Raw genomic sequence first — 13,303 nt, 5'->3', positions numbered from 1 at the left:
ATAGAAAACACGTCAATGTAATGGTCTGCCTTCTGATAGGAGCAGTGATGCAATGTGTTAGCCATGATGGATGTAATGAGAAGCCAAGCTGAATGACCCCTTTAATTAGCAAAAAAAAAATAAAAAGATGACAACATGCAAGCTTTCGGGGCGACTCAGGCAAGATGGAGAATAACCTTAAGATTGTGTTGACTCCACAAGGTCATGCGATTCTCTAACCTGCTTAATCCAGACCTGGGTCACGGGTGGGGCGGAGCCTATCACAGCTGGCATAGGGAGCAAGGCAATAACAAAGCCTGGACAGGATGGCAGCACAGGGCGACTATACCGATACACACGCATGCACACACGTGTCACCAAGTCACCAAACCCGCATGTCTTTGCACCCTACAGAGGGAGAACGTGCAAACTCCAGGCAGGGAGGAGCCGAGACACGAACACTGGCCTCCTAGGTCAGGGGTGTCGAACTCCTAATCAGTTTTCACTGCTAATTAACTCCTTTACCCTTCATTTTCACAGCCCCGTTTTTAAGGATTCAGTCCTCCAAATTGATTTGCTTCTTCATTAAACAGAAATGAGACGTGAAAGGAGCCAACGGACGACCAGCTAAACTGGAACATCAAAACTCCAGCCAATTTCACTCCAACCAGTTTCTTAACGAGAAGCCGATTCTGGCTGTTAATTAAATGGCGATATATTGAATACCAGGACTTGTGGCTGCTGTCATTCCGCCACAGCAGACGGTTGATTTCCTGTTTTTTTAAGACCACCGTCAAGATGTGACCTGAGCAGACCAACATGACCGAGACCTTCACCTTTCCTTATTTTCAGGTTAGCTGGTCATGTGGCGATTTGTTTTCTGTCTCATTAAGGAAAAAGAAACCACTCAGGGGGCCGAGTCACGTCAATTAAAACGAAGGCAAAACAAGTGAATCTGCGGCAAAAACGGTTCACTAATTAAGAAAATGGTTAGAATGAAAACCTGCAGCCACTGCGCACCACCAGTTGGATATCCCTGATGTAAACCCTGACTCCGGTTAGAGGGACCGGTGTAAGCACGTGTGGATTTCTCCTCGAGTGACTTGGACATGTAAAACCTCCACCGGGTTACAGTTAAGGATTTCAGGCACAGTGCACTCCGTTCACCTGCATACGTTTTAGTTTTCTACGTGCCTCAGAGGGCGGCAGGGTGGCGCAGTGGTAGTTCACTTCCCAGGTGCTCCCAGCATGGAGTTTGCATGTTCACCCCATGTCTGCGTGGGTTTCCTCCCACAATCCAAAGACATGCAGGTTAGGTGGATTGGCGATTCTAAATTGGCCCTGGTGTGTGCTTGGTGTGTTTGTGTGTGTCCTGCGGTGGGTTGGCTCCCTGCCTTGTGCCCTGTGTTGGCTGGGATTGGCTACAGCAGACCCCCGTGACCCTGTGTTTGGATTCAGCGGGTTAGAAAATGGATGGATGGATGGATGGACGTGCCTCAGGCAGTCATGGGTAGAAGCGGCCCACCAAGAAAAACTCTTCTCAGGCAAATGTTCGGGCGATCGCATTCTTCTTTCTCCTGATTTAAATAAACCGTCTCAATATTTCAGACACTGCTGCATGTACGCCGAGGAGCTGAATGTACAGTGCGGACATCAGCAGTACAGTCTAGGGAGCATCCTGTTAAAAGTGACGTGCATTACTAAGTCTGATTACTTTTTAGAGTCATGTGTAACCTAATACCGTATATACTCGTGTACAAGTCGGGTCTTGAAACCAGAAAAAAATCGACCCCAACTTGTACACCTGTTCAAAAATGCAACACTTCATTTGTTTTGCATCTTCTTGCCTCCTCCAATCTCGCACCAGTTTCTCAGACGCACTGAATTTTGTTGCAGCAGCACAGTCACCAATTTCTTTCACCACTTAATCGACGTTTAATTTAAAATCAGCTTCATATTTTCTTCTGATCGAACGCTCCATCGTAGATAAGGGATAAAAACTTACGAGGGTGTGAGATACAAAAAACACAAATCGGGTATCACCGTGTGGTCACGTAGGCACAATAGATAGAAAACAAGGCCGTGTGCTCCGTGGTTACTCTCTCCGGGGGGTGTTAGCATATCATAATCTCTTGGACCAATAGCGCGAGTTTTCTGCATTCAACTTATACGACCGACATTATACAATATCAGAAATTAATGGAAAAATAAGTATATACGATACTTATTGAAGTTAAAAATACCTGCGTCGTTATTAATATAAACAAGAAGCACACGTCCCCAATCTGCCGCTCCTTTACACTGCCAAGAAGAAAAGTGTGTGCTGCATGCAATCCAGTCACTGACACCTACAAAGAAAGCAGAGGTTTAGTTTTAATCCAGCCAGGTGCTGAAACTGCGTGATCAGGTGACGAAGCGGCCAGTGCCCATACGTCGAACCTCTGGGGGCCTCAGGTCAGAGGTTTAAAAAGGGGACGGGTGTTACTTACTGTACCACACGTGAAGGGCACACAAGAGAACGATCACAGGCTTCAGGCTCCTCGTCATGGAGGCCGATGTCGACTTTGCTTATGTGCAGCGTGAGAACATTGGAGTGGCTTTCCAAAAAAAAAAAAAAAAAGGACTCCAGAAGTGGACTTGCGCGTGTAAATGGAGGCTTTTAAGAAACCAGGCTCCTCACCTTACTCCGGTTTAGTGTGCGCACGTAAACGGACTCGCTGTCACGTCAGCCAGCTACTGCTGCCATGGGGCTTTCAAATAATATGTGGAAGGTATGGAACAAAACATTCAGAACATTTTAAAAAGAAATGGATGGATGGATAAGGAGGTTAAGAGCGATATGATCCAGCCATTTAAAAAACAAAAGCAGCCACAAATCCATCAAGTGGAAAGAAGAGAAGAGAAGCATATGCTTCAAACTTCTGCTGCAGCGAGACGCTGTGTGATGGAAGGTGCAAGCTGGTAAGCAATCTGTCAAAACACGGGCTTCTTCAGAAAGGCTGCGTTATTAAAAGATTTACATACAGCAGGTAGAGAGGAAGGGATGGCCTCCATGTTGACACCTGCCCGCCAGTGAACTGGCACACGCGGGATACGACAGGGCCATGTTAATTCTGCAGGTGATTGAGGGGGCCAGTGCTGTGGAGTTGGAAGAAATTATTGGGTTACTCGAGTGAGAATCTGCAAAAACGTAACGTATTGTGTGAAAGTTTCCAATTTCGCATGTACTGATTCAGTGAAACTATTTTAGTCTCCCAGACTTTTGAGAACAATATGGCCTCTCTCTGTTAAATTTGCAAGTGTAGGCTTACGTTTAATGTTACTCCGTGTTTGAAAGCCACAACAGCATCATCGAGGCCTTTAAACTCAAAACATACTGTAGCAGGGTTAAGGTGCTAAAATGATTCACGACGGCCGTGATTAAGTGCCTCGTATCTCGTGTGCTTTCAATTGCGTCAAATTACAAGTGGAAGAGTCAGAGATACCAGAACTTGAGTTGGAGTCGAAGGGTTTGTGTGGTGACTCCACGGCCCACTATAAGGTTACCATGATGGAGAGAAAGAGACGATAATGACTGAAGACAGACAGACAGACCATAACCACCCTTCAACGTGGAGGTCTTTCCTTTACAGAAATTACAGAGAAAGCTGAGGTGGCAGCGAGTTCAGTTTTCTACACCATCAGAAGGAACTTGGGAACTGGAGAAAACTCGGAGATCAACTGGTCTGGCCAAGCCAAAGCCACCACAGAACCCGAAGACGAGTTTGTGAGGGCATACAGAGAGAGAGAGAGAGAGAGGAAATATGAAGTAAGTTATATATGAAGGAGGACCCAAAAATAACGAGAATTGTCTTCTGGAGGCTGGAGGGGCGTCAATTCCGCCGTTTGCCACTAGGTGTGTATATCAGACTGCGTTCTGCAGCACGAAGCCAAGCGACGTCCTTGAAGTGTTCAAGCGATTTGCATGATGCAGTGCGGAGAAAACAACCCGATTTGTGGCAATCGGGCGAGTGGCTTCTGCATCACAATGACGATCCCGTCCACACAGCATTCAGTGTGCAGCACTTGATGAAAAATGGGATGACCGCGGTTTCCCATCCCCTAAACTCCCTGGACCTTGCACCCTGAATTTTTTTTTTTTTCTTATTTCCAAGAATGAAGAGGGACCTTAAAGGAAAGTGTTTCTGGGAAGCAGAGGAAGTCGAGAAGCAAACGATGGAGGCGCACTGCACACTGCACGAGTTTCAGAACAGTTCTGAACAATGGAAAACGAGGTGGGACAAGTGGATTGAATCTCAGGTATAATATTTACAGAGGATTACATTTTGGAAATGTTCTGAGAAATAAACGATTAAAAAAAAAATTTGTTATGTTTGGGCTCCCCTCATATTTATCTCTCTCTATTATATATACTGTATAATTAAATAAAATCCAACACCTGTCTGTCTGTCTGTATGTCTGTCCACTTTTCACGAGTGAACTCCTTCATAGATTTAGATCGGGTTTTCTTTTCTGTACTTTGCTTGAACGTTCCGGTTGATTTTACAACTTCTCTCATCGAGTTTGCTTGCGGTACCAATTCATTTACGTGAATCCAAGAGACACGCAGCGGGCCGAGGGTCCCTCCTCACTCACGCGCCAGCCTTGGGGCGTTACCTTTGCTTAGCAAGCGAACGAGAGAACTCCTTCACGGATTTAGATCAGGTTTTTTTTTTCCTTGAATTTTCTAGACCATTCCGGTTGGTTTTGTGACTTCTCTCATTGTGCTCAGCTTGCAGGAGTGATATACTAGTGCTAATCTGAGACAGAGGCTGCGGGCCGAGGGGACGGGGAAGCGTGACGTCAGGAGTGGGTAGCCAGGCAGGGCCCTGCTCACTCACAATGCCAGCCTCCATTTGAGTCTCTACCTCCGCATTTTGCAGCGTATTTTTGCCTCTGCTTACCTAGCGATAGCTGTTTGATTATTGATCTTTAAAGTTTGTCCTGTTTCACTACTAAGCGGGCGGGGGGCTAGTCTGTTATATATAGGGTGGTCCAGATCTGATTATGCAACTTTTAATGCAATGCAGGAAAACAATATAAGACAAAAGAATTGTTTGAAATATCTTGTAATAAACGAAAATGGACTTACATTGAATTAACTCACTGATTTTCCATGTATTGTCCCACTTGTCCTCCATTCAGTTGGATACAGGCTCGGAGTAATAAACTTAAGTTATAGTGTAATTAGATCTGGACCACCCTGTATTACGAGAACTGTACTGTTGATTGAGAAGGGTGGCTACTGTTGAAAGGCTCATCAGAAAAGTCACAAGCTTGCCGGTTTAATCCCACCGCTGCCTGCCTACACAATGCCAAACTAATCCTTTACCTTGTCTTTGTTTCAAACGTAAAAAAGTACAAAGAAACTGCTCAGCTGTGCGTCTGTACCTGCAAAGTGGCTTGGGATGGTGTGCCACAAGAGAAAGGCACTATATAAGGCAAAGGTTCTTTCGTTGTGAGCCCTTTATGGTCTTCACGATCCTAACCAGGGCAGCACGCAAACAGAAAACGGACGGCGGATCAAGCCAGTAGGGGCTGAAACTCCAAAGACGAGATATCATCAAATGAAAGAGGAACAATAATTAGTCGTAACACACGCCGACCACACGGAGCAGAGCCTGAGAGCAAAGGGAGGAGCCGCCTCAACTGGCGCGGCAGCGTTCAAGTATTAATCAGTCCTCCATTGTCACGGAGCGGCGTATTAAAATCTTCCTTATGGACACTTCATCCTCTGCCGTCTACCAATCGAGACATCAAGCCGAGGAGTATATCAAGCATTTTGTTAAAACTAAACCAATTAGCAGCAAGTGAAATGAGTGGCTCCGGCTTGGGCGGGTGACAAAAAGGATTCAACAAAATAAAGCAGCAGCAACAGCCTCGGTTGGCATTGATCTGTCATTCATGAGCTACGAAGCCGGCCATTAGCCAAGCGCAATTGTCAAGCGTCAGCTTAACGCTAATGAGGATTACGCACAGCAGAAGAGCAACGCGCGAGAATAAACATGAAAACTTTGAAATGTGGAGGAGTGAGTAACGACTGCCGAGGAGGCTGGTCTTCAGATCACAAGCGTCATCCCCTCTCGGGCAGGAGAGAAGTTTCCAGAAAGTGTTTCACTAAACAATATTTTAGCCAAAATGCACAGATTTGGGACGCTGCAAGCATGGCACTGGATTTCCGGACACACGAGTAACGCGAGACTTTTTGATATTGTTTGTGCTTATCTCCAATGTATCGCCATTCAAACATGAGAAAAAAACGTTTCTCTCGGCTGTCGCTACAAACAATTTAGAGGCGAGTACCCGACGTAAAAAATGCCTAGCAAACACCAGGCAGCACCAGATGCCAGCTCATATGCAAAGAAATGTGCATCTGTGATGGTGGCCATAAATTTGCATAATTTGCATATCTAACTCAGGGTTATGGGAGGCTGGTGTTCACCCCTGCAGCATTCACCAAAGGGCAGGAACGGGACAGGACGACACTGTGTCAGAAGCTACCAGGAACGTACCATCCACCCACCTGAAAACAGGCTGGGGGGCCCGAGGACATCCCAAGTGAAATGGACACGAGGTAGGTGGCCAGTGACAGACTTAACTGAAGAAAACCCATTCATCTCTTTCCAACTGAGGAATCACTTGGCCTATCCTGACAACAGTGGGCACAAGGCAGGAACCAACCCTGGATGGCATGTCAGCCCATGGTGGGGCAACCGGCAGAGTGTCATCTAGCAATCCACTCAAAATCAAATGTGCTTAATCTAACTGAGGGTGGCATGAGGTGTGCGCCTATAAGAAAAGAAAAAGGACTCCAGGCAGGGACCACCTCAAGCTGGGATGCCAGTCTATCGCCAGGAAACCATTTATCGGTGGTCTAACTTTCGGTCTGGAGCACCTCAGCCTATCTCAACAGCGCTGGACACAATCCTGTCAACTGTAAAGCTTTGTATCTCCATCCATCCACTGCTAAATGTAATTGAGGGTCATGGAGGAGCCTGGACCTACAGAAATGGAAACAAGATGGCAACCACCCCTGGTTGGGACACCGGTCTAGAACAGGTTACCAGTAAAGCTCCATCTAGCTATCTATCCAGTATGCTTAATCTATTGAATGGGTCAGAGCCTGTTCCAAAAGAAATGAACACCAACTAGAGAGCAATCCAGGATGGGACACCATTAATTTATGACCAGCCCTGGAAGGTCTAAGTGATGAGGGCGAGTTTGGAACACCTCAGCCTACCTCAACATCACTGGACACGAGCCAGTCTACCGCAAGAACACCAGTAAAACTGTACCCACCCATCCACCCCTTAATGTTATTGATGGCCACAGAGGAGCCCAAGCCAACAATAAAGAACACAAGACAGCAACCAACTGTGAACAGGACGCCAGTCTATCACAGAGAAACTATCACTCCGTTATCAAAAATATGGAGTTGGACTGAGGACCGGTGTAGGATACCCACATGTATTCCGGCAGAAATGGGAGTCAAGATGGCGATCAACCCCATACCACATGGAAACCATTATCAGACCTGCTTAACTGGACTAAGGGGACTGGTTTGGGACACCCAGCTACAAAAAACCCAGCATGGGACGGCAGTCCACAGGGTCTTCCCAGTAAAGCTCCATCTAGCTGTCTATCCAACATGTTTAATCTCATTAAGAAGAGCTCATCCCAAAAGAAATGGACACAAACCCGGAAGAAACCAAGGATGGGACACCAGTCTGTAACAAGAAAAACCATTTAGCCATTATAAAACCTGTTTAAATTGACAGAGGAGCCAGTTGAAGATACCTCATTCTACACCAGCACAAACAGACACAATGGACCAGTCCTAGATGGGATGCCAGTCCAGTAAAGATCCATCTAGCCATCCATTTACCTTATTAGTCTAACTGAGGGTGGAATGTCCTACCAGACGTGGACACACAGCAGGGAGCAGCTCATGATGGGATACCTCAGTCTATCCCAACATACAGTAAATGGACGCAAGACAGGAACCAACCCTGAATGAAAGCCCAGCCAGTCACAAGGAAACATTTATCTGTTACAAATCCTGACTCATCCGACTAAAGGATCAGTTTGGGATACCTCAGTCTATCCCAGCAGAAATGGAGACAAGAGCGGAAGCAGCCCGGGATGGGACACCAGTCCAGTGGGGACTACCGAAACTGCACCTTCTATCAACTGCATTGATCTGATATGGCACATACTGTACTTAATGTGACCCGGGTGACAGGAACAGTCAGAGCCATTCTCAAAAGAACTTGGATGCAATGTTAGTTCACATTATCGCGGGTAATAAAAGGTGCCATCTTCCAAACCTGCATATCCTAAACAGGGTCACAGGGAAGCTGGAGATTATCCCAGCAAGCATCAAGAGCAAGGCAGGAACAATCCCTAGAGATGGTGCCAGTCTATCAGAAGGTCAACGGACACAGGCCCACACCAGGGGTCAATTTAACAATGTCGGGTTCAATCACTTTGAATGTGCCTGAATGGCTGTAAAAAGTGTCGGGAGGGGAGGGGGAATTAGGCAGGTGTGCCAGCTTGTAAACTACTGGGTCACCAGGGTACGCACTTTAAATTATAAATTAAAAAACAAAATAAGATAACTCCTGTCAAGTCCCACTTAGCTGAAGGTAGGAGTAGAAGCATTCCTTCTCTTTGGCAACATTCCTCTGCTTTGCATTAAGATGCCCTTGACCTTTAAAAGGGCGCTATAAAATGTGATCACTTCAAAGGTGCTTAAATAATTAAAACGGTGAAACTGCCTACGAAGAACATGACTCTGAAATGATGTTCTAATGGGCATGCACTCGATTGAATAAAAAGGTTACATGAAGTGCTTCAGGTTCAACCTAAACACTACAAGCAGGTGTGCAGCGGGAACAGATTTCAATCTCATTATAGAGACGAGGACACAAGGCACTATATGACCAACGACACATGTGGAAGGCGCTATAGAGCTGAAAAATATGGCAAGGGTAATACTAGACAGAAAAATATTAAAAGGTTCTAGGCATTATTTAATAGATATGAAAGGTCCTATTTAACTGAAAGATATGTGAAGGATAATATTAAAAAGGTAGCTGGACAAATAGTTCAATGTGAAAGGCACTACAAAACTGAACGTATAAGAGAATACTAGACTATCACATTTCTGTCTGTCGTTATCTCTGCGAAAGGGCAATGTTAAACAGACAAACAGATCAAAAGTGAAAGGCACTGTATGATAGATGTGAAAGGCAGAATATAATTGAAAGTTATGTGAATGGCCATATTAGATAGAAAGAGATCAATGGGACAGGCACAAAGCATTATATAATTGAAAGAAACACGTAACATACTATTAGAGAGAGACAGACAGACAGATATGAAAGTCACTATATAATATGGATATGTGATGGTAATATAAGATTGACGTGAAAGGTACTAGGCACTGTATATTCATACATGTACACATACAAATATATATATTCATTCATACTGTGAAGGGTTAGATAGTCCATAGTGCGTTTACTGTTTGCCTATGTGATAGATATGAAAGGCACTATATAAATTTAAAGATATGTGAAGGATAATAGACACATATCAGTGTGAAAGGCACTAAGCACTATACGGTATAATTAAAGTGTATATAAAATGAAATAGATCAATGTGAAAGGCACTATATAATTGAAGGTTGCATGTAAGGTAATATTAGAGAGACAGATATAAATGTCACTATACAATTTAAGGAAGGACAGCTCAATGTGAAAGGCATTAAACGTACAATATAAATGCAAGATATCTGAATAGTAATATTATATAGGCAGATCAATATAAAAGACCCTAAGCACTTTATGAAATATGAAATCCATTACAAAATTACAAGATATGAACGGCAATATTAGACAAATCAGTTTGAAACGCACTAGACACTATAATAAATAGGAAAGGTACTATATAATTGAAAGATACATTAAGAATAGTATTAGATAGACGGGAAATACAACAGATAAGAGTCTTATTTGTCCCAAGGGGAAATTAAACCTCCCACAAAAATTCAAGAAAATATAACCACCGCCCTCAAAATATTAATTAACATACTGCAAATTATAATAAAAATCATCCATATATTCATTATCCAATACGAGTGTTGAAACTGTAAACAAGGAAGAACGACGGAAAATATTCCCTGATCGCCATGCTTCATACTAAACACGGACACGTGAAACGCAAAGGAAATAAATAGCAGCAGGCGCGCAGGAGACGAGCACCATGTTGACAGTAAATAGAAATCAGCTGAGAAGTTCGCTCTCTGGAGGGTTTTCTTTCTTTCTTTCTTTCTCTTTTTTTTCCGGTTACGGTAGCGCCAGTGCACCTCGCGCTCTCTCGGGGATGTCCCGATCAATCACAGCTCTTTTAACCCCTTCTTTGCCGTTTACACTCGTCTATGGGCGCGCGCGTGCACGGAACAGCTTCACACAAGGGTAAGAATAAAACCAGGAGTTGCGTTTTTCTGCTGACAGCATACATTCGAATACTGATGGACAAATAAATCACGAAGCGATCCCCACCAATCGGGGCATGACGAAAAGAAAAAATGACTTCAACGATCGCGCCCCTGGCAATCCAGTCGGCCGCATATCAGCAGACCGCAAAGTTTAAAGTGCCCGGCGGACGCGCGGCTCCAAAGTGCACCTCGCAATGACAATCACGGCGGTAACGAGGCACTCGGTATAAATAATCAAAAACCCTCGATCATTATTACCAAGCAAACCAAAAAAGGTATTCGGCCGGAGAATCACAGCAACGTTCGAGATCGGCAGCACTCCAACGGAAAAGAAGTGAAAGCGCACTTACTTGTCGTACTCGGCGTTATCCTTATCACAGCGGCCGTCCTTGTGCTTCTGCCAGTCTTTGCCATGCTTGCAGGTGGTCAGCAGCACCACGTCCTCCGCATTATGGACGTGGTACAGTGCGTTCCTGGTATCGGACCCGATCCCGGTCAGGTACCTCTTGCCCTTAAACACCAGCATGTATTTCCTAAAAGGGGGGATGGTGTTGTACTTGAGGAAGCCCCTCTCCCCCCCTGTCCGAGAGTGATCCTTGGAGAATAGCGGGATGGACACGTCGAAGTGGGGTCTGAAATTCTCCGCGCCGATACTGGCCTTGGCCAGCATGGCCTGGCCGATGTCGAACCCCAGATCCTCCGTGTAGTCGGGCCAAGTGCCCGAATATAAATTAAAAATTAAATGATTCCTACCATTGTTCCAGAGATGCAGATTTTGAACTTTACTCTTTAAGTTGTGCACATACTGCGGCGAGAGCTGGTCTCGGTCTAAAGTATCCAAGCTTAAGACGAACAAGCAAGCCTGACTGGGGTCCGAGGTGTAAAAGCGCGACCCCTCGATCGCGGACAAAATGTTTTGGTAACTTTCCGAAATCTTCTCCCCCTTCTGCTGCGGGTAGACGTACACTTTAAAGCCGCTCCTCTGGCACAGGGAGAAATCAAAGCAGGACTCCATCCGACACTTTTTGCCCTTGTACAGGCTCGTGTTGGAGTCCCTCTTCTGCCGCGGCGAAAGGTGCATATTGTAATCCTCGTTGGCCAGCTGCTCTCGGGGCAGAAACGAATGTAAGTTGTCCGAGAAGTGTGGCCATGGCTGCTCCGGGCTCCGCAGGCGATCCTCACGCCGGCTCTGGTTCCTCGTTGCCCGGACTTGCAAGCCCCCGAAGTAGAATAGCAGCACAAGGCAGGCGCCGGCGGACAGCACGATGAAGTAGCGTTTTTTGGCCTGCATGTGTCCTCTCTGGGTCGAGATGTCTGCGAATAAATCCAAAAGCCCCCAAAGTTTTGCTCTCACCACCTCCTGCTCCAATCCGCCATCTTCCAGGCTGCACGGATTTCAAACTCGCGTCTTCCACCTTCTTCGGATTCCTTTCCCAAATCCTTCGATTGATCCTGTGCATGTGGGCGACTTCTTTATCTTGCTCCCCGTCTATCTATCATATTAGAGGCTGGCGGTCGCTGGCAGCCCCGGTGACGACTCTCGGTTCCCAGACAGCCGAGGCGCGGAGAGGATGTTGCTTTTCTTATTCCGAAAAAAAAAACCCGGCTAACTTCCAGTGCTCGGCGCAGAAAACTCACGGTGTGAAGAAGGAGGCTGGCAGGCAGGCACGCCAAACCAACCAGGCAAGCCGGAGAAGAAGGTACAGCTGACCTCCCTCCTCCTCCTCCTTCTTCTCCTCCTCCTCCTCCCTTTTGCTGGGCCAGGAGAGAAATCCGCGCACTCCGGATGCGCCGGTCCCCGACTGCTGAAGGAATCCCGGGTCTCTCTCTCTACAGTCGTAACCTTACAAATCCCTGCATTGCTCTTCCCTTCGAACAAAAAAAAAATAATTCCAATAACGAGATGTCTCAGTGACGAGCCGCCCGCGGGTTGTGGTCCAAGCCGACAAACGAAGCGAACAAAGTAGTCGGTGCTCCGGCAAAGTAGCTGCGGCCGCTCGGCAGACGCGCTCGGATGGCCAGCCGCGTCCAATTCCCAAAGATTCGCTGGTTCCGATTGTTACACTGTAGCATTCCAATCCCTACACGACGGCATCTGACGTCACGTCACCAAGCAGCGGCTTTCCCATTGGTGGAACGTCACGTCCGGAAAAGGCGGTGCTTCCGTTGCACCCATTCATAACCTCGATGTAGCGACTCGAACGGCTTTTTAAAAAAGCGGGAGGGGGCGAGACGAGTCGACTCGACTCAAATCGCCGCTCGGTGGTCTGTTCCGGCTTGCTGGTGAATTATTTATTTAACCTTTCTGCTACACATTGATCGGGAAGGTAGGTTAGCTTGCGAATGGAAATTTGGCTATACTACCACTAGCGGCAGCAACCGCATTCCCAAACTCTTCGGCTCAATGAGCGACCTGACATGTCTGCGGCTCCGGCGACAGCCCGTGACAGTGAAAGAACGCGAGTCCTCAAAAAACCGCTTCCCTTCTCATCCTAATTTGACTGGCGCAATCAAAAAAGACACTGCGTGCCACATAAGGATAATGTGTATGTCGCCAAACAAAGGGGAACTCAAAACTTCCTCGATTATGGGGGATTGGGGTCCCTTAAGTGACATCAGTGATGGGCACAGGGGAATCCCAAAACAGTAATTAGACCGCAGTGACAGGACTGCGTGGAAACGGGAATGAGTCATCGGCTCGACGTGTCCTCCACACAGGCACACATGGAGGTCGGTGCGTGACACATGCTGTGCGCGCCTTCCCACAGGCGCATCCTTTTATTG

At 46.4% G+C, this 13,303-nt stretch overlaps 1 protein-coding gene across 1 annotated transcript in view; it reads right to left on the bottom strand.

Annotated features, from left to right (window-relative positions):
• The window catches only part of ext1b (exostosin glycosyltransferase 1b), a 189,070-nt gene extending 176,449 nt beyond the window's left edge, over positions 1-12,621 (bottom strand). Inside the window, exon 1 of the mRNA XM_039738774.1 lies at positions 10,870-12,621. Coding sequence (XP_039594708.1) covers positions 10,870-11,810 — 941 coding nt within the window. The 5' untranslated portion in view covers positions 11,811-12,621. The remainder of the gene's footprint in view (positions 1-10,869) is intronic.
• Between the last annotated feature and the right edge of the window lie 682 nt (positions 12,622-13,303).

Source organism: Polypterus senegalus, chromosome 16 (assembly GCF_016835505.1).
Source record: "Polypterus senegalus isolate Bchr_013 chromosome 16, ASM1683550v1, whole genome shotgun sequence".
In the NCBI taxonomy this organism is placed as follows: Eukaryota; Metazoa; Chordata; class Cladistia; order Polypteriformes; family Polypteridae; genus Polypterus; species Polypterus senegalus.
This window is presented reverse-complemented; position numbering and strand designations above follow the sequence as displayed.